This window comes from Nyctereutes procyonoides, unplaced genomic scaffold (genome assembly GCF_905146905.1).
Source record: "Nyctereutes procyonoides isolate TBG_1078 unplaced genomic scaffold, NYPRO_anot_genome, whole genome shotgun sequence".
Classification (NCBI taxonomy): domain Eukaryota; kingdom Metazoa; phylum Chordata; class Mammalia; order Carnivora; family Canidae; genus Nyctereutes; species Nyctereutes procyonoides.
This window is the reverse complement of record NW_026575134.1, coordinates 6,501,571-6,522,819: the sequence shown is the minus strand read 5'-3', so window position 1 is coordinate 6,522,819 and position 21,249 is coordinate 6,501,571. Positions and strand designations below refer to the sequence as shown.

Genomic DNA, 21,249 nt, shown 5'->3' with positions numbered 1-21,249 from the left:
CTGCCCAGAGGATAAACTTACTGCTTCCTCTGTGGTCTTCAAGCGGGGACTGAGACCCTTGTTCAGCCATTGCTTTTCTCGGGGAGTCATGGATACATGTCTTAAGTCCACAAAGCCAGTGTGAAGGGTGAGTCCTCAGAAAACTGTGTTCAGCAGATAACACAGTGAATCAGAAGGAAGCCACCTAAGGAGAGGGAAGATGGAGCCAGAAAACCTAGAGTTAATGACATCTGTTTACTTTAAGGGTTATGGTAGCAGTGGTCATTCATTCATTCTTCCTCTAAGCTTTTATTGTGCCAGTATTCTGAATCAAGAAGGGCTGTATATGCAGTAGCAAAGCAAACAGACACTGGTCCCACTTTGTATCGTATTTGCTATCTATTGAGGAAGGCAGATGGTAGACAAGTTTGACTTTGATTTTTCTCAAGCCAAATATATAACTATAGAATGTGTTAGAGGCCAAAAGAACAGGATCAGAATTTAGTAATAAAAGATAGTGACAAAAGAATTTCAAGGATTTCATGTGGATATTAAGTTTTGAGGCCTTTGAGGCCACAAAGAGAGATGTCCAGATGTCAAGGAGGCAGGTAGCTCCACTGAACTGAGCCCTAAGGAGAGTTTTGCAGTGGAGTTTTGCTGATGGACAAAGGATATATGTAGGAGAGGCAGATGGCATTCTCACAGTCAGAGATCTTTCCCGGTTCCAGTGCGTTTGGAATGGGTCCCAGGGCCTTTGGAGGCCCCCAGACCACTGGGTCTACATAAGAGTTTTGTATACATGAAAGAGAGTGCAATGTCCTGTGGAAAGCCACTGAAAGTCTCAGAAAAGTGGGCTTGGCTTTCTGATACAGGGATATGGTTAATGTGGGGTGGTGGGATAACAGAACCACTGCAGTGTGGTGCCACTTTGGGCACTGTGCTGCCCTAGTATAGTTGGCCCCCTTTGGCCTTCATTTCCTCAGGGATGCTTGGAACAAAGGGAAACTCCTAGAAAGTTCTCTCCATTTTTCCTCCAGCCAAGGAGACCAGGAGCTTACCCATGTATAGGTCCCTTGGGGCCACAAGATGATCTGCCCCAGGGGCATTGTCATTGGGAAGACATATAAATTTGAGAGTCCTTTGTGGGGCTGAAGTCAGTAAACCAGGGGAGCAGATCCACAGAAGCTTCCAAACAAGAGGCCTGGAGGTGGTATCAGGATTTAGAGGCCAAAGCTCAGAAACATGGGATTGAAAACATAGAGACACACAGAGGGAGACAGGTGATGGAGGAGGCATTGTGCTTTCACTCTTGGCTGGGCTTCCACATCCTTCCTGCAAAATGATGTGTGGACAGGTCTGTTCCATTTTTCAGAACCTCCAGTCAGAGAAGCCACAATGAACACCTCCCCGCCGCCCCAAGGTTTGGGCAATAGCCTTTATTGCAGTGATACGCTACCTATACTGAGAAGTTGGATTACAACACATTTCTCTGTTTAATCTTATTTTGTAGAGGCCAAAAAGTTTTCCTTTTAAAAAACACACACACCAAAAGGTCAAGCTTATTATATTGTTGCCTGAAAATATGCAAGTAATGATGAAGATTTGGGCTCATCTTATTATAATCAGAGACAGGAAAAATTTGTATCTGCAGTATTTTTATAAATAGATTTTTAAGAAGTCATACATTGGAGGAAACTGAGTATACGGTATACTGGATGGCTCTGTATTAATTTCTTACAACTATATATGATTCTAAAATTATCTCAAAATTAAAATGCTAACAAAAAATAAAGTTAAAAAAAACACCACACTTTAAAAAGTTAAAAAAAAATAAAGTTAAATATAAAAAAAAGCAAATCCTTAAATCTTCTCAGATTTCTGTGGCATCTCTTCAAGAAAGGGAAGAAAACTTCTTTGAAGCATGCACACAATGGAATGATTCTTGGTTGTGGCATTTATAATATTTGAATGCCAGAGAAGCAAAGTACCAAGTTCATCTGATCAAAATAATATTATTTATCTCTAAATTCATCGGAATAACTTGTCAGGTTGGAGTTGGAGGTCATGAAGAGAGTCAGAATGCAAATTATAATTAAACTGAGAAATTGAGACCTGTGCTCAAACTGACCTGGAAGACTCGGGTATTCTGGATGCCAGCCCCTCTTCCCTGGTGTCGCATTATACATTTTCCATCAGGTGGAAGATTTCTTGAGATGCCTGCCCTCTTTCTCTTTCCTCCCATGGCTCCCAAGATGCCGAGAGCCCACAGCAGTCCTCCGGCAGCTCTCCTTACCCACCTCCCTGCCAACTGTCATAGCTGTCTGAGGTACTACGTTTGTTGTCTTCCTCAGCTTCCATCCCTGTAGTCTGAGGAAGGGTGATCCCTTGTAGAGCATCATGGGAACCTGCTACAGGAGCTCAAAATACCACAAAATTCACTGGACATTAGAATATCGCTAGTCAGCCATGTTGGCAGGGAAACGAGTCAGAAAGGGATGTGTGCCCTCGTTTATGTGTTGGTGTGTAATTCTTATTTTCTTTCCTACATTATTCTAGGGAGAAAATCCATTACATTCGGACTGAGGGTAATCATGGGCTTGAAAAGTTGTCCTGTGATGCAGATCTAGTAATTTTGCTGAGGTAAGGGGCTAAGCCTGAAACACTTCTGGAAAGGCTGCTCTGGGCAGTTTTTCTCCACTACTGCTATAGCTGAAACACCCTGCATTTGTTCTAGAGGATTCTAGTAGCTGCAGAGTAGGACCCCCCCACCCTTGTACCTGCTGCCCATTGCCTTCTTTACATTCACAACTGAGGTATCAAGAACTGTGCATAGTACTTAATGGAGACTTTATTATTGCAGGATTAATTAGGATTTAAAATAACACTGAGAATTTGCACGCTGGCATGTGCCTGTCTAAGTGAACCTAAGTGCTTTTGTTGCCTTGTGAGACCTGTAACCACTATATAGTAATTCATGAACACTCTCTCGTGAACAGAAAATTAACTTTTTTCTTTCATTCTTTCTTTCTTTCTTTCTTTCTTTCTTTCTTTCTCTTTCTTTCTTTTTTCTCTTTTCTTTTCTTTTCTTGTCTTTTCTTTTCTTTTCTTTCTCTTCCTCCTCCCCTTCCTCTTTCTTCTCCTCCCCCCCTCCTCTCCTCCTCCTCTCCTCCTCCTCACTCTCCTCCTCCTCCTCCTTCTTCTTCTTCTTCTTCTTCTTCTTCTTCTTCTTCTTCTTCTTCTTCTCTTCTTCTTCTTCTTCTTCTTCTTCTTCTTCTTCTTCTTTCTTCTTCTTCTTCTTCTTTTCTTACTTTACAGTCTCTTTGAAGAAGAGATTATGTCCTATGTCCCACTGCAGGCTGCCTTCCACCCTGGGTACAGCTTCTCTCCCCGCTGTTCACCCTGTTCCTCACCTCAGAACTCCCCAGGTAACTTGAGTATCTGACATTCTATCTCCTGTAAGTGTCCGTCTGGGTTTCCACCAGATGAAGGTAGAAGAAGAGCAGTAGTATATGTATGTGTGTGTGTATATGTGTGTGTATATATGTGTATATATATATATATATATATATATATATATATATACACTCTCTTCTCCTCTCTCTCAATTTTCTAGTTGAAACCACACTGTTGAAATTGGGTGTTGACAAATTGCCTGTTTTTGTAATGCCCCCACACTAAAACGCATTCTACATTCTTAAATAATTTGAAATTTTTAATAAAAATAATATTTCATGACATGAAAATTATATGAATTGCAAACTTCAGTGTCTATAAATAGAATTTTATTGAACCCCAGTCACACCTGTTTATTTATGTATTTTCTATAGCAACTTTCACACTACAACAGCAGAGCTGAGTAGTAGCGATGAGACCAGAGGGCCACAAAAGCCTAAAATATTTACTACCTGGCCCATCACAGGAAAAGTCTACTGACCCCAGCTCTAAATTACTTTTGTATTCCAAAGGTACTCTGCAGGCATTTAGAGGGGAAGAGCCCTTTCTAAAACATTTTGCCTTATGACTCAGAATATTATTACATATTAATTTTAGTAACTTTCTGTTTAGGTGTAAAGGAATTGCTCAGTGATGTGGTGACTAGGGACCACCATTCTGTCCCCACAAAGATGTTGCAGAGTTTTCTTACATGCACAATTGTTCCCCTACAGTTTCCTTTATGTATTAGGATTAATATACTTATGATACAGAAATTCTTTATAGGTATTTTCCATTCCAAATAAGGAAATATATACTGAACTGTTTAGTGGAAAAAAAGAAGATGTTGCTCTTGGGTTCATCAAAATAATTAGTTTAAGTCAAATCCATATTCCCAAATGAGATCCAGATATTGGAGAGTTTTCCTCAGTTGCTTAGTTTTCAACACCACCTTGTTCAAAGTCTTGGTGGTAAACCCAAATTTCTTTTTATGACTTTAGAAGTAAAGGAACTTAGTTTTAAAAATCTAGTAGGTTCTTTTATCACAACTTCTAGAGTCAGTGTCTAAGCTTGGATTTTGAAGCCACTCGAGAAATTCACAAGAGATACAGAATTTAGCAGTGTCCTCAGTCCCCAGAAGGGAAGTCTCACTCAGCATCGTGTGGTACTGCCACATGTCTCTAAAACTAGAATATCTTAGTTTGGCTCCTCCAAGTTACATCACTCAGAACTATCTTTTAGGGATAGTTTTGTTAATTGCTAAAATCTGTTTCTAAGTCAGTATCTCTTCATCATCACTTCCTCCAAACCAGTGCACCAAAGGCATATTATTAAGGAAATGCCCAATGCGTGCTGCTTCTGACATATAATTGAGATGCCATTGCCTGGGAAAAGGAAGATGAGGACCTTTGCCAGAGCCAACATGAAGACAGTCAAATATTTCCAGTGCACACAGGATGACTTACTTTTGGGAAGTAAAGCCTTCCATTCACATAGGATGACTTACTTTTGAGGAGTAAAGCCTTCCATTTGGGGGCATCTATTGGTCTACATGATGATCTGCCATTTTGTTGTAGATAGTGTACCAACCTGATAAAGTATCTGCACTTTGGTCCAAACATTCAACAGTAGAGTATGATTTTAACATTATAATATGGAGGAGGCAATCATATTACAAATAGAAAAATAAGAAATACTAATTTCCTAAATGAGAATTACTTGCATAATTTTTATAAAAGGAATCAACTTTCCTAATAAGCCATTACTAATACCATGAACCTAAACGATCATCCAATTAATTTTAATTCTTTTTTAAATTTTTTTAAATTTTTATTTTTTAGATTTACTTATTTGAGAGAGAGAGTGAGAGCGCATCAGCAGGAGAAAGGCAGAAGGTGAAACAGGCTCCCCACTGACCAGGGATCCCAATGAGGGGCTTGATCCCAGGACTCTGGGATCACAACCTGAGCTAAAGGCCATTAGCCAACTGACATTTAGCCAACTGAGCCAGGCACCACAATTCATTTTAATTCTTAATTGCCCTAGCTCTGACCATGGGGGTCCTAGATTATATAATCCAAATATTTTGATGTTGAATTTTATAATTCCCATTTTCTAGACCTTCCTGAAACTTATCTGAGTGCCACAGAGATAGCAAATCATAGATATTTATGCCAAAGTACTTTGTAAAGCTTAAGGTACTAGAAAAATACATAGAATTGGTCATGGGCATAGTGGTAGTACCAGCAGTAGTAAAAGTCATATTATAAAATACACTGCATTGTACTGGACAGAAAATGCTACTTGCACCTACAGACTTGTATTCTCATTCTACATATAGTCTGAAACCTGGCATTTCACTGAGGACAGTTCTTTTCAAGTGGTGGCTATGGGTTCCCTTACACCTCAGGTGCTGGGGGCTCCAAGGGTAAGGCTGATGCGCTTCACGCTTCCTTGCTTATACCATTCAGCTGCCTCCCCACCACCCCCAGTTGCTCTCATCAACCAGCCTTTCTGTCATTCTCAGACTCTGGTATCTGTCTCATAGTTTCCTCTCCTTCTCAAGTCTTTCCATCATCCTGAATGACTTCAACATCCACAAGGACACCCATTCATTTGCCTAGCCTCCTGGTTTCTGGAATTTCTGGTCTGCCATGACCTTCCCCTCCCCCCCTCAGAACCACTTGTTCTCACATTCACCTTCCCATCCCTGTCGTCATCTCTAAAATCACTAATTCAAGCATCTCACTCCCGTTCAACATACTTGTTCAACTACTCTCCCCCTCCCCATTACTGTCCTTTGTCCTCATCAGGACCTCTAGTTCACACAGGCCTCTCCTTTCCTTTTTGTCCTTCCCTTATCCAGCCTAGATTCCATAGTTTATTATCTTGGTAACATCTGTGCCAATGGCCTTTGCTCCCCAGTCCTCTCCATTTTGTTTGCAGAACCCTGCCCCTAGATGAATGCACTATCTGCTTCCTCTACGTCTTTGCTCAGGAATTCTTGGGCAAATTCATCTGACAGGGCCGATTACACATTATAGATTAGTCTTCTCTCACCTCATATGATCTTGAATACTGAAAAGAAAACTCTACCACATTTCCTAAGTAAACATTTCTACTGCTTTTTCTTTTCTTTTTTCTTTTTTCTTTCTTTTTTCTTTTTCTTTTTCTTTCTTTTCTTTTTTTTTTTTTTTTTTAGAAAGAGCAAGAGAGAAAGCAGGGTAGAGGGGCAGATGGAGAGGGAGAGAGAGAACCTTTTTTTTAGATTTTATTTATTTATTCATGAGACAGAGACAGAGAGACAGAGAGATAGAGAGCCAGAGACACAGGCACGGGGAGAAGCAGGCTCCATTCAGGGAGTCTGATGCAGGATTCGATCCCAATCCAATCCTGGATCTCCAGGATCATGCTCTGGGCTGAAGGTGGTGCTAAACCACTGAGCCACCTGGGCTGCCCCCATAGAGAGCAAATCTTAAGCAGACTCCACACTCAGCATGGAGCCTAACATGGGGCTTGATCTCACAATCCTGGGAGCATGACCTGAGCCAAAATGAAGAGTTGGACACCTAACCGACTGAGCCACCCAGGTGCCCCTTTACTGCTATTTCAAAGTTTATGCTACCCTCAAATCTCCAACCCTCTCTATCTCTCCTAGCAAATGATATCCCTTCTCCCTTCACTAAGAAAATTGAAACCATTAGGTAGACATTTTCCCAAATGTCTGCTACCAGTCCTACAAGCCTACCAAGCCTGCCCCTCCTTCCACTCCACACCTGTGCATGAGAGGAGATGTCTTCACTGGAGGTCACCATCACCTCCAGACACACAGGCCAGTGGGTAATTCTCACAATTAACATCAAGCCACCTCAAGCCACATTTGACATTATTGACTGTTCTCCATCTTAGGTCATCTCTTCAGTTAGCTTCTACGACACTACTATATGCACTTCAATTACTTCTTTGGCCACCTATGCAGACTCATTCTTCACTTCCTACCATGCTCAAGACTCAGCCCTAGGTTTCTTCTCTTCTCTCTCAAACTATGTCTCTTTCCAATCAAACATTCAAAAGTAGCAGCATCGAAGGCCAAGTTCATGATCTCCACCACAGATTTGTTCTTTTTCCCTTGTTCTCTATCTCAATGACTGTCACTGCAGTCCCTTCCACCTCAGTCTACTCCACTTCTCACCTCCGCTGATACCACACTAGTCCAATTTAGGCTGTCTAAATCTATCCTAGTCCTCTCATTTTTTTCTCTGCTTTGCAGAAAGACTGATGTTTTCATGACTCAAATGTCATCATGTCAACCCTCGTGCAATGGCTTCCTATTGTGCTTAGTATTAAACAAAATTATTTAACAGGATGGACCTTATCCTGTTTGATCATCTCCTACTCACCCCACCAGCCTTGTTTTGCATCACTCTGATCTTCATACCCTGCGCTCCAGATAAACTGGAGCACCACTTTCCATTTTGCTGCAGTACCTTTGCACATGCTGATCTTCTACCTACATTGCTCTTTGCCCGGCTCATCTCTTATCTTAGTTAGATGGAAGTCTTTCCTAACTAATTCAGTCTACTTCATGCTTACTTATTCTTCGGCTATTCCCCAGGGAAGCCTTCCCGAACATGGCCAGAGTGTTCTGTGATCTCAAAGAACTGGGTTCCTTTCCTTCATGGGTAGCAATCATCTCAATTTGTAATGATAGTCTCATTCCTGTGGGTTTGTAGATATCAGTCTTTAGAATATAAATTCTGGAATATGGTAGTTCTTGAAGGGGCAAGCCATGATTCTGGCCATCTATAAAACTTGGAGAAGAATGTTATTTTTTCTATTCCTTTTAAATAGAATCCTGTTCCTTTTAAATAGAATCCTCATAAGATAAGGCATTCACAAAAAATTCTAAGTGATATAAAAACTACTTCTATATAGAACCAACAAAATATTATTATTATTATTATTATTATAAGTTTCTTCTATGATGCAAGATAATCTAATATAAACTCCTAAATGTTTAAGCCCTACTGGACACCCATGTTTATTTTAGGGTCAATATATTTAGAGAAGTATGACATACGTGTGTGTTATACTCTGAGTTGCCTTGTTATAGTTACAATCATTTCTTATAATACAGAAACTTATAAGAAAAGTTTACAGTAGTTTGATTTGTGTTGTTTTAGATTATCCAAGTACAATTAAGCCAGTAGATATGCTTATCAAGGTATTTTTAAGAGAACTACAACCTGAAGTGGAGTAAAAGACATAAATGTTTATTGTCAGAATTCATTTTTCTCTTCATTATATTATTTCCATTTTATTATAAAAGTAACTGAAAGAGTAATGGAAATCAAGGGAAACTTCTTTAAGAAGAAAAGTATGAAGACATAGGAATGTGTCTCTAGTTGGCCCTTTTTCTATCATTGCTCCATATTTCAGTGATGACCTTCAGACAACGTGCTTCTCTCTGCAGGTTTACAGAGAGCCAGCGCAAGAGCCCCTTCACCCTACAGGAGAGACTTTGAGGCCAAGCTCCGCAATTTCTACCGAAAACTGGAAGCCAAAGGATTTGGTCAGGGTCCAGGGAAAATTAAGTGAGTGCTCCAGTGCTTGTCACTGAATTCGCATGCTAGATTTTTCTGTCCTTTTCTCCCTATACCTTTGTGATACTTTTTGGAGATTGAATTTCATGGTATGGTAACAGTTATATTCATAGTAGGGAGGAAGGTAAAAAAGAAGTTGGGAATAAAGAGGAAAGGCAGTTAGACTGGAAGAGAAGTAGGAAGGAAGGAAAGAGAAGAGGAAGAGAGAAAAAAACAGATTTCAGACAAAAGCATATACAAAATTAATGGTAGACTTTTTCAGAAAACCAAGAATTTTGAACTAAACAAAAAAAGTATGTATTTCCTTTTACTTTTTCTTGGGACAAATTTAACTCATAAGTCAAATTTGTGACTTCTATAACTTTGTAATTGAGATGAATAGTTGTATATTTCTCTTCTGGGTTTATTATTTTCATCTTTAGAATCTGAATCTAAACTCAAAATTCCAGCTGGAATTGATTTTTGATCAATTCCAAAAAGAATCCTAAAAGTAAAATCCGATGTGATGGGGTACATCCAATTATAAGAATGTACATGTTGTTCTCATGCTCCCAATATTTCCAAAAGAGCATTAAAATAAGTCTATTGCCAAACTAATGGAATCTGCACCTTGTTGGCGAGGCTGGAGAGTGAGACCATATAAGCTCGGGCACTCACAACTCATCCAGAACACTTTCCAACATCAGAGCTCGGAGCCACCACTCACTGCCCATATGAATTCTTCCCAGGCTCATCATTCGTCGGGACCATTTGTTGGAGGGAACCTTCAATCAGGTCATGGCCTATTCCCGGAAGGAGCTTCAGCGAAACAAGCTCTACGTCACGTTTGTTGGAGAGGAGGGGTGAGGCACCAGCAGTTTTATGCAGACATCTCACTCAGTGTGGGCAGGCCAGAGTCACCAGATCTTGGTGATTTTTCTCAAGAAAAAAACAGGGTGGCTCTTAACTTTTGCCCCAAGGTGATTCTTATCATGTCCTTCCAGGAGGTCTTTCTCTCCCCAGGTATTGCCAAGCCTTTAGAATTTATGCTCCTCAAAAGCCCAAGATTATTGGCATGTGCCAGGGTCTGAGCTTACGCACTTATACTGTGCATAAGCCAAAAATACAGACTTAAGCTATTGGATCTTTACTTTATCAGGTGGTGTACACTTTTGTATCTGATCAAAAATCTCTTCCTCCTAGAGTGCACATATACTACTACATAACAAATTTTTACAGCATTTCAGTGATTTTGTAAAAAAAAAACAAACAAAAAAAAAAAAAAAAAACTCTTAACCGTGGAGGCCAAGCCTATGTAGGAGGGCATATTGCATATTGGAACAAACCTGGAAGTTTTTTCAATTTATACACATGCACTATCACAGGAAATTCTTTTATGCCTCTCACAGCAAGGTCCTCATTTTTAATGGGCCAGGTATGTGCTTTATCCAATTGGTGTTATATGATTGAATAAAGGTTAAGAAACACTGCCATAAGAATTTATTCATGGGTATCTAAAACATATCCCCTAAACTGCATCCTCATTTTCTACAGCCAATTATGCTCCCACGGGGATCCACTGTAAAGAACAAAGGCTGCTCTCTGCTTTCCTTTGCACTGACTCTGAAAGAACACACTAGCACCTGGATAGAAACAGGCCCCCACCTCCCACATGTAACAAGCTTCCTGGGCCTCTGCTTCCTTTGCAGCCTGGACTACAGTGGTCCTTCGCGAGAGTTCTTCTTCCTTTTGTCTCAGGAGCTCTTCAACCCATACTATGGACTCTTTGAGTACTCTGCAAATGATACCTACACCGTGCAGATCAGCCCCATGTCTGCGTTTGTGGAAAACCATCTCGAATGGTAAGATCTGGAAGACTTGCTTCCTTATGCTTGAAGGTTCTGGTCTCTCTTAGTCAGAAGTCAGTAGTATGGACTTGAGCAGCACTAGTTCTTGTGTAGAGTAGTGGGCCAGATATTAAAAGGAGTGATGGGAGTGGACAACAAGGCCCTAGAAGGAAGACTCAGTTAGTTTTCACCCAGAACGTGAAATAAATTACTAAAGACACTGCACATTTACTATCAACTGCAAATTGATGTTGATGAGCCAGTAATTGCCTTCAGAGGAAACACTAAGGTAAGTAGACATAGCTGAATGTTGAAATTTTTACTAAATGTTGAAAAGTCTACTAATCATAAGAGTCCCCAGTGGAGGCGTCTTGGAGCTATTCATGAGTTTGAAATTTTTTGATTGTGGACCAGTGGCTCTAGGACTGTGGACGTGAGCTTCTACATCTTACTGTGAAGTAAGGCTGCTAGGCCAAGTGCTCTCTGAGCATCCCCCTGGCTTGAAAATCCATTATCTCTTTGGTTCTCTTTTATCAAGGCATCTATTACCACTTACTGAAATGTGTAAGAAGTTAAGTATCAGTCAACCCTATGCAGTTCTGTGTGTGAGATACCTCAGATATGGATATTAGAAGTCTCCAGAAAGCTGCATGGGACATCTAGGATGCAAGCTTTTTCCTGCTGTGGCACCACCACACCTGATTTGAAATTTATTCTTAGTCTCACTGTAGGAGCTCCTGCTGTTAGGAGGGAAATGAGTCCTGGAAACTGCTAATGTGGATTCTTATCTGACATTGCTCATTTATGATGTGTTGTGACAGCTGCTAGGGAAGGGAGCAACTGGGGTGATCCCTGGCCTCCTGGCTTAGAGCCCAAATGCCCACATTTTGTTTTAAAGCATCAGAATAACCCACTTCTGCTAAGACTTCCAGCTATTGCACATGCCCTCTCTCTCCAAAAACTCTTAGCTCTGAAGTTCTTGAGCTGAGGCAGCCGTGCATCTACATTAAGTGTTTGGCACAAGTGAGGAGCCAGAAGTTGCCCTTTTTTGTTCCTTTTCCTGTAACTTATCAAGAAGTGGATGCTGAAGTCTGTGAAGCAGAAACACAGAGTCAGGGCAGATGGAGCAGACGAGTGGCCCTTAAGGGGAGTTATGACCCCAAGAACTGAATGCCAGCTCTGACTTAGGTCACATCAGGCAGTTGTAACAGTAGAAACTGCTGCAGCACCCATGACACAAGAGCACATACAAATACATATTATACTTAATATGATCCCTCAATCATCCTTTAGTTTGCGAACATGAAATTTAACATGAAAAAAAAGAAATTTAACATGATGTCTTGAAAGTCATAAATTAGATTCAGCAATCAATAAAGAAATATTTTCATCAAATATTATACCACATATGACTATGCTGAGGTGTTGTGGGGATACCTTCATTAATTCACCAGTTATAAATCAAGCACATACTATGTGCCAGGAGGATACAAAGATGAAATGAGAAAGATCTTCCCTCAAGGAGTGGTGGAGTGGTGGTGGGAGCAGCATATGAGTAGACCAACAACTATGCATAATGTCTTAAATGCCTGGTTATGCATGCTTAACACACGTGCGCATGTGTATGTATGCAAGCCTAAGATGCATATATAATTATGCCTGAGAATTATATTAAATCACAAAGAAAAATGTCTCACTCCACCCAAGGTAGGAAATGGGGTGTGGGAAGTGAAGCCAGTGGATCTTATAAAAAGAGGGGATGGCTACATCAAATCTTAAGGGACAGTTGAGTAGGAGACTCAGCAGAGAAGGAGAAAGAAGATATACCCAGGAGCCAGATTAGGAAGTAAGAATTGAAAGGCTATGAGAGAAGCCTTAAGCAAGCAGTGTAGACAGTTCAGAGCAGAGAATGAACTCAGGGTTGTGGTGGGAAGTGAGGTTGGGACGGAACAGAGGCAGATGGTCATACCATCATATATGGTGAATACTGTAATTGGATTTGTGGTTTTGAAAAGTAAATCTTGTCATAGCGTGGAGACACATTTGAGGAGGTAAAACTGGAAAGAGCAAGACCAGCTCTAAAGCTATTGATGAGTCAAGGGGGAGCAATAGAGATTCAAACTCAGGCAGAGGTGATGTCTGAGAAAGGAAGGGACTGACTTGAGGGCCACCTTGGAGAAAGAAGAGAACTGTTTGCTTCACTGAAGGAATGTTCACTGAGGTGAGGGAGGGAGAGAAGTATAGCATATGTCAGAGGTCCTGGATGAGTGGACTGATACTATACGATGGGAGTTATGTGAAGTAAATGATATTCAAATGTTTTATTTACTTATTTGAGAGAGAGAGAGAGAGAGAGAGAGAGAGAGAGAGAGAGAGCACATGAGCTGGAGGAAGAGGAAGAGGGAGAAAGAACCTGACGTAGACTCCACGCCAAGTATAGAGCCCAACATGGGGCTTGATCTCACCACCTCGAGATCATGACCTGAGCAGAAACCAAGAGTCAAATAATCAATTAACTGAGCCACGTAGGTGCCCCTAAATAATATTTATAGGAAAGATAATGAATTTACTCTTTGGCAGGTAGTTTTCAGTTTCTCCTGCAAAGACAGATTGATGTATTATGTAACTAGAACTATGGCCCTGGTTAGCAGGAAAACATCTGGGCTAGAAATTGAGATTTGGGAGATGGCAGAGTGAATCAGTTTTGAGAGAAGATGAGAGCCCTCAGAGCTTATGCAGAGGACAACCAGAGCCAAGGCCCACAACAAGGTGGACAACGTGGATGTACAAGCATGCATGGAGTCGTAGACCCCTGAGAAAACTAAGAAGGAGCAGCCAAAGAGCTGAGCTCCTTGAAGGAACATGATACAAGAAGGAGCATCGTGGTGGAAGCAGAAGGTGCTCAGGAGAGACCCTCTGGGAGAGAGAGAGGCAGCCTAGAGAAGAGGAGCAGAGGGGATGTGTAGGCAATAGAATGGGGTCTCCAGGGCTCCAGAGCATAGGATTTGGTAAACAGAACTGAGGGGATCAAGGAAGTAAGAGCATTCAGATGACCAAGGGAGCTGCATTTGGATGGTGGTCTAGGGTAATATGGTAAGCACCTTAGTGGCATTACGGGACCCAACATTTTGAAGGAAACCTTGCAGTCAAGCACATTTTAGTGCAAACACAGAGTAAGGCCACAAATAAAGACCTAATGAGAAGCACAGAACTTGCAGGACCCGTGGCATGCTACTTGAGAGTGGCCTCAGTCACTTTCCACTGGGGAAGGTGGCTAGCCCGCTGCCTGGCTCCTGCTCTCAACTTGACTTGGTTGTCTTCTGTTCCTCTATGAGGAGCTGAAGACAGCTATGTCAATGTGTAAGTTATACTTTATCGCAGTGAGGAGGGACACTGTGTTATACATGGATGTTGCATGCATTAGCAGAATTCTCTGGATGGACCCTTTATCAAGGATATTCTTCCATCCTCCAGTCCCACTGGCCAAACCATCCATCCATAAACTGGAGGACAAGGGATCTCCAGATATTGCATCCCATAGCAGCCAGTCCCCAAGGTTACTTTGCAAGGCAAATAACAGTGGGAAACCCATGAAGATGGAAGGCAAGGATTAAAAATGACCAGAAGAGCCTCTACAGCTCAGGACTTTCAATCCATCCACTAGAAATACTACCATTTGCTAAATCATATGTGTCTATCATATGTGTCTTTGACTACAGAAATCTCAAAATAACATTCCAAATTCTATATCTTTATTCTTTACCATTTCCATATTAATGAGGTGTTCATATGTTGATCTTTTTATTATTTTAATCTCTATCATGTGCTGGTTTTATAACCCTGAAGATACAGAAGTTAATATAAAGCTAAATAATAAAACATCCATTGAAGGCTTACCAACCATGCCAGGCACTGTTCCAGACATTTTCGTGTAACCATATTATAACCCAGATACTGATTATCCTGCTTTTACACATGAAGACAATGAGGTATAGACATAACCAATGTTATGACCTAAGTGTTTTATGTCCTGGAGGTAAGCAGCAAACTTCCCTAGGATTATAGTGTTACATGTCATAAAAATTTTATTATATATATATATACCTCAGTATGCACTTATCATATTGTATAAGGAGCTTTGAGGATGAGTGGGAATAAGGGACTTCCAGATAGGGATCCCAACATTCACAGCAGGACAGGGGGTTAACACACACATGTCCATTTGGTGTGGCTACAAAATAGACATAAAGAAGCTATAAAGTCATCATCATATCAGTAGGAAGAGGCATCTGATAGCATTCCAGGGAGTTTGTATTTTATCATGAAGATGACAATGTAATATTTTTAGAGGAATGTCTTATATTTTAGAAAGCCAACTTGCTTACAAGTAGTTGAATAGGAGTGGGCATTAGGGGTGTCATTTAAAAGACTCTTGAAATAGTTCTTTCAAAAGAAAATCAATTAGGACAGAAGCAGTGGAAATGGAGTTGTTTCAGAAGGAAAGTGGACAAATGAACAAAACTTGGTGTGGGATTATAGATGATGGGTTAAGTATTCAAAATTCTCCACCTGTTATAAAGTGATGTATAAGAAAATACCAGGTAAAAGATCCTCTTATATTTTTAGTGGAAGTGACAAAACTATAAATGTGTAAAACTTCAAACTTATTTTTATGTCTAATAGAGTATGAATGGTGCAAAATGCATATATTTTCAAATTATTATGCTTGAATAGGAAAGATTCACGTTCAGCTTAAACATCTCCTCTCAGGGCCTTCGCTGATCACTTGATTTAAAATAGCCCATCCATTTGTACCTCTCCAATTTAACAGCTTTTCATAATGACAGAATTTATTTCTTTATGAAAGTATATTTATATATTTATCTTGTATACCTTTAACTCATTATTATTTGCCTCTCCCCCTAGAATGGAAGCCCTGTAAGACCAGGGTCTTGTCTTTCTAATCACAAGCCTGGCACTCAATAAATATGTGTAGAAGCAAAGAAAAAAGTATGGGAGAGAAGCAAGAAGGATGGATGGATGGATGGATGGATGGATAGAAGGAATGAATACTCTTCACTTAAAAATCCTTAGTTATGAGAGTTTCAATCTCATTTCAATTTTTAGTTCAGAATATTTGAGATTCAGAAAGACAGTGCTCATTTCTGAATGTAATTTAAGATTTTCCCAACTGTCCTCTCTAAAATCACCACTAGAAATTCTTTTTCTGTCTCAATGATTCTAACAGCCACTTTTCCCAGAGCAAATCTAAGATCCACGGAAGCCTAAACAATTGAAATAGGTGAATGGCTTCTCTATTTTGAGGCAGAGTTCTGGAATGTCAGATATGCTCTGTTTGTTATAAGTATCAGCATGTCTCATTTTAAGCAGTTACTGTGATATGAGTCACTCTTTACTAATCGCCAGTGCAAGAATTTTCAGAAGCCAGGTTTTAAATTCGACATTGTCTTATCAGTTTCTGTTCAACAACTAGAAGGTCCATGTAGTCATTTTATGCCAGCGATGGTGACAAATAGAACCTTTTCAGTGTCACAACCAGAATTCTAAGACCCCTCAAATCAAAATCTCCAGGAGCCTTTGGTAACTGCAGCATAGACTCTTCCCCTCCTTCTGCCTCTGCCCTGACCTCTCTCCCTTTCCAAGCAGACACGACTTGGGTGGTAAAAATCTTCTGCTTTTAGGTCTTTAGCAAGGGGAGGTACAGGGAGGAGAGAGACTCCTTTGAACATGTTTAGAGGTTGGCCACATGGGTATTAAATGTAATTGTAGAGTTTTACGGAACTTAAGAAGTCCTGGATAGCATACTTTAAATATCCCTTGCTATATGTGCCGAGTCTTGAATTAGTAGGTAGAAACCACAATACCGCAAAACCCACTGGATGTCTCCTGGCCCTTCAACCCCCCAGGGCCCCTCCTGACAGAAGAGCTCAGTGTGTAGTTTTTATTTGAGTCAGAATCAGATGAACTCCCTGACCCCAAGTCATCCAGTAGCAGTCACTAGGGTCTTCTGTAGACCAAGAGCTTCATGGTTCCCATTTCTGGCTGAATCCGAGTAGCCTTCCTAGCAAGGCTAGGAAGAAACTGTGGAGGATAAACTAGTTTAGAAATCACCATTGAAATGGGTGTGACCTGTTGTGACTGTGTCCCTTCTGTTCATTTCTTCACCCCGCTTTCTTCAGAACTTGTGAGAAATTCCAGGTAAAGTTTCAAAACCATTAGAAAGTATGCTCACTTTGAACACTTGCATTATCCAAACATAGACCTGAGAATTTAATATATTTAATACATTCAATTCAGTTGGAAAAGAATGGGTTCATTAGTTAATGATGCCAGTACAATGAGCCGTGCAACAAATGTCTTTTTTTATTTTTTTTATTTTTTTGCAACAAATGTTAAGTTACATTTCTCCCTAATCCAAAAGAGTATGTGAAAATTGTAATAAAATTGCTTATAGATACTTAAAGATATTCTAGAACATAAGTGCTATTTAAAACGTTAAAAAAAAAAGCACTAAAAAAACCTTGAGTGGTAGAGACTCTTTAAATCATGATTGGAAGCTTAGAATCTATAATAGAAAAGACATGTTTGAATATACATAAAAATGAAAATACTTTTTATGGTAGAAAGCATAAACAAACTCAAAAGGCAGGCTTTTGATTTTGAAAAATAATCTTTGCAACTCAGGAAAATCAGAGGTTGAAAATCTGTAATGTAGTTTTCAAAGAGCTCTGACAACTTGAAGAGGGAAGACAGCTCTAGAAAAATCAGCAGAGAACATGAGAAAGCTGTTCAGAGAAGAGAAATGTCCAAATAATCAGCAAAGCCATAAAAAGAATTTCCGTTTTACCCATGATCAGGAAACACAAAATAAAGAAACAAAGATCGATCACTTCATAACTATCAAATTGGCGAAAATTAAGAAGTTATATGAATCTCTTTTGGAAGGGGACATGGCCAAAAGGATACCCTCATGTATTACCAGTAGAAACATGAATTGTTACAGCCTTTTTAAAAACACAACCAATGATATACACCAAAAAATGTAAAACCCCATGTAACCATCAGCCCATGAATCTATCTCACAGAAACAAAAGCACTACTATAAGTCCCCCTATAATAATAGTTAATATTCATGGAGTGCTTATGATGGGCCAGGTATCTTTTATAAACACTCTACATGAGTCACACATCCCATTATGACCCCTCTATTTTACAAATGAGGAAACTGATACCCAGAGAGGTTTAATACTTGCCCAAGGTCAACACAGCTAGTTAAGTGTCAGAGCCAGGAATCAAACCTAGGCAGTCTGGCTCTAGGGTGCCAACTTTTAAAAGCTATCCTGAAAAAAAAATAATAATAATAAATAAATAAATAAATAAATAAATAAATAAATAAAAGCTATCCTGTGCTGCCTAACAAAACAGACAAAGGTGTTTGTTTCAACACTGGCTGCAAAGACATAGATGTGGAAGCAACCCAAATGCCCATCAGCAGGGGACTTGTTAACTCCTTACAGGGGATCTCCACTGCATAGTGACATGAGGCAGAAGAGGACTGACAAAGATCTTGCCAGGTGATGGAGGGGGAGCTCTTCAAGACATGTAGAGAGAAGAAGCAGAAAAATATGAGCAATAAGATCTGAAATTTGAAAAGGAATGATGCCTGGGCACCTGGGTGGCTCAGTCAATTGAGTGTCCAACTCTTGGTTTTGGCTCAGGTCATGATCTCAGTGTCCTGGGATCCAGCCCAGTGTCAGGGTCCATGCTCAGTGTGGGGGGTGAGGCAGGTCTGCTTTAGGACTTTCTCTCTCCCTCTGCTCCTCCCCCTACTCACATTTTCTCTCTCCCTCTCTCTTTCTCAAATGAATACATCTTTAAAAAGAAAAGGAATGATGGAAAATTATGTATGTGCGGACATAGATACATGAGTATAAATAAATTAGTATGTAAATGGAGGATTTAGATGAAAACTGTGGAAAGATACGTCTTAGTCAACATGGGTCACAGGAGATGAGGTGAGGAGAGAGGAGACAACCGAGATGGGAGAAGACAAGACCATCGATAATAAAAAATTTTAAAAAAAAGGGATCTACGTTCATTTTAGTGAATTTATCTAAAGATTACATGTGTGCGATTTTTTAAAAATAAATTCCTAAAGACTAAAAAATGCCATTTGGTACAAAGAGCTTAGCTAAATTACTAGAGGGAAGCATGTCTCAAACCTGAAGTCCTCTGTGCACTCCCACCCCTGGGACTTGTGCTGGGCACACGGATTGCATGGCAGTGAGCCTCCTCTGGCTCACGTAGTATGAACGCTGTGTGTACGTGCTGCTACCTGGCTCTCCCAACCTGGCCTCCTCCTTTCTCCATCCCTTTCTGCCACCCCTCACCCCATTACTCAGCACAAAAATCTTTACTAATCCCCACTGTCTACAGAATGAAGTCCAGAGTCCTCGGATCCTCAGGCTATCCTGAGGCCTGAGGCCTCTGGCCTTGAGACCCCATCTGCCTCTCCTGGGCAGCGCTCCTTCGTGCTCCCCCTGTGTCTCCCAGGGCTGCGATCCACTCTCCTTGCTCCCTATTTTTCCCCTGTCCCTCTCCTCTCAATAGTATGGGTCCCCCCCGCCCCTTTAAAGCCCACTTAAGATATTTTGTAGTTCCTGATTTCTTTCCTGGACTTTCTTCTGAAAAACAACCTCAACTTCTCTTGAGTTCTTTAAGAAACAAAGCTGTTCAAACACTTTTAACTGGAACTGCTTGCCAGTAGAATTCACATTCAATCCTAGTGTCTAGAACAAAGAAAGTAGAGCCAGTCTCCACCAAGAGCTGGGTGGCTGCCCACTTGCCCACTCAGATCCTTCTTCCCCCTCCCAGGTCTTCGCATTGTAGAGATTTGTGTTAGTTTTGAAACTGAATCTGGCAACACCTTTTCGTCTTTGCCCTTTGCACCCAGTGTGGTTTCTGGCACAGAGGCAGCATTCCAGCTCCTGAGGCAGGGTGCCACCCAGCAAGAGGGGATGACTTCAGAGCCTGGCACACCTGGGTGTAAATTCCTACTCCAGCTCTTCACTGCTGTGTGAACCCGGGCAGTTTTCTTAACCTACCTGAATCTCAGCTTCCTTGAGGTGACAGTGCCTATTCTGCAGGCTGGTTGTAAAGACACAGCAAAAGTGACTGGCGCCTCATCCATACTTAAATTAGATGCTATCATTCCGCCCTTGATATTTTACAGGGACATCAGAAGGTGCGAGAGAGAGCTAGACTGGTTCCTTTGATCTGCAGTTTCTCAACCTCAGCACTATCGACATTTGGGGCCAGATAATTCTTTGTTGTAGGGACTGCCCCGTGTGTTGTAGGATGTTTAGCAGTGTCCCTAGCCTCTGTTCACGGGGTACCGTCGTGTCACCACCACCATCCCCAGTTGTGACAACCCAGATGTCTCCTAGGAGGCAGACGTCTCCCTGTTGAGAACCTCTGCTTTGATGTTCCCATATGGAAAGGGGTTGGCAAAGGAAAGTGTCGCATGGCTCAACAAGGGCAGCCACATTTCTGCAGGATAAAGAATATTTCTGCAAGTGTATAGTATCGTAAAAATATGTTCAACATTGGAATAAGTCATTTTTTTGGACGTCTTTTGTTACCGGATCCACATAACCCAGCCTCTGAGCAGGGACCCCGCAAGAGCCTCGGTGCAGCCAGGCCCCTGACTACATGCTCTGATTCTTTCTAGTCCATCCAGAAGAGAGCCTCCCAGTTGCTTTAATCACTTGTTTCCAGGACACTTGTCTCCTGGACTCCGGGACAAAGCCTAGAAAGAGGCCATGCTTCTCAGAAATCAGGATTCATGTGGAGTTCCTTAGGAGGGTTGCAGGCAGGCAGTTCTCTTAGGCCGAGTGATGTCACCTGCCCAGTAGGCCACCTTCTCCCTTCCAGCAGGCCTGCATCTGTGCAGGAGGGCCAGGTACCATGCCTCAGTTTTCTGTAGACCAGAAGGGAGCAATTACAGAGCAACCACTAGTGGGATTGCCAGGGCCAAGTCCAACCCACCACTCGCTGTGGAGTTGAGAGACTAGCTTGAGGCCAAATCCTGTACTCAGCTGGTAGGAATGTGCACCAAGCAGAGGGAAAGAAAACAATGCTGGGCATGGCATGGGAGCAAGAAGGGACATGTCACCCTGCTAGAGGACTGGGAGCTGCAAAGAACCAAAACTCCACTTTCCTAACACCTGTTCCAGAACAGCTCCATAGCAAGCATGTCATTATTGTTGGCACTTGCCCCTGCTGTTTGCACTGTGTGTTCAATTTCTAAAGGGAGTTCTGCTTACATAAGTTATGGGGATGTAGTACACAGCATAGAGAGGACAGTCAATGATACTCTAATAACATTG

The 21,249-nt window shown here is 41.1% G+C and overlaps 1 protein-coding gene across 1 annotated transcript in view; it reads left to right on the top strand.

The window, feature by feature from the left end:
- Positions 1 to 21,249, top strand: part of HECW1 (HECT, C2 and WW domain containing E3 ubiquitin protein ligase 1) — a 434,806-nt gene that overhangs the window by 378,021 nt on the left and 35,536 nt on the right. Inside the window, exons 19-23 of the mRNA XM_055301338.1 lie at positions 2,536 to 2,619; positions 3,295 to 3,404; positions 8,885 to 9,005; positions 9,743 to 9,856; positions 10,703 to 10,855. Coding sequence (XP_055157313.1) covers positions 2,536 to 2,619; positions 3,295 to 3,404; positions 8,885 to 9,005; positions 9,743 to 9,856; positions 10,703 to 10,855 — 582 coding nt within the window. The remainder of the gene's footprint in view (positions 1 to 2,535; positions 2,620 to 3,294; positions 3,405 to 8,884; positions 9,006 to 9,742; positions 9,857 to 10,702; positions 10,856 to 21,249) is intronic.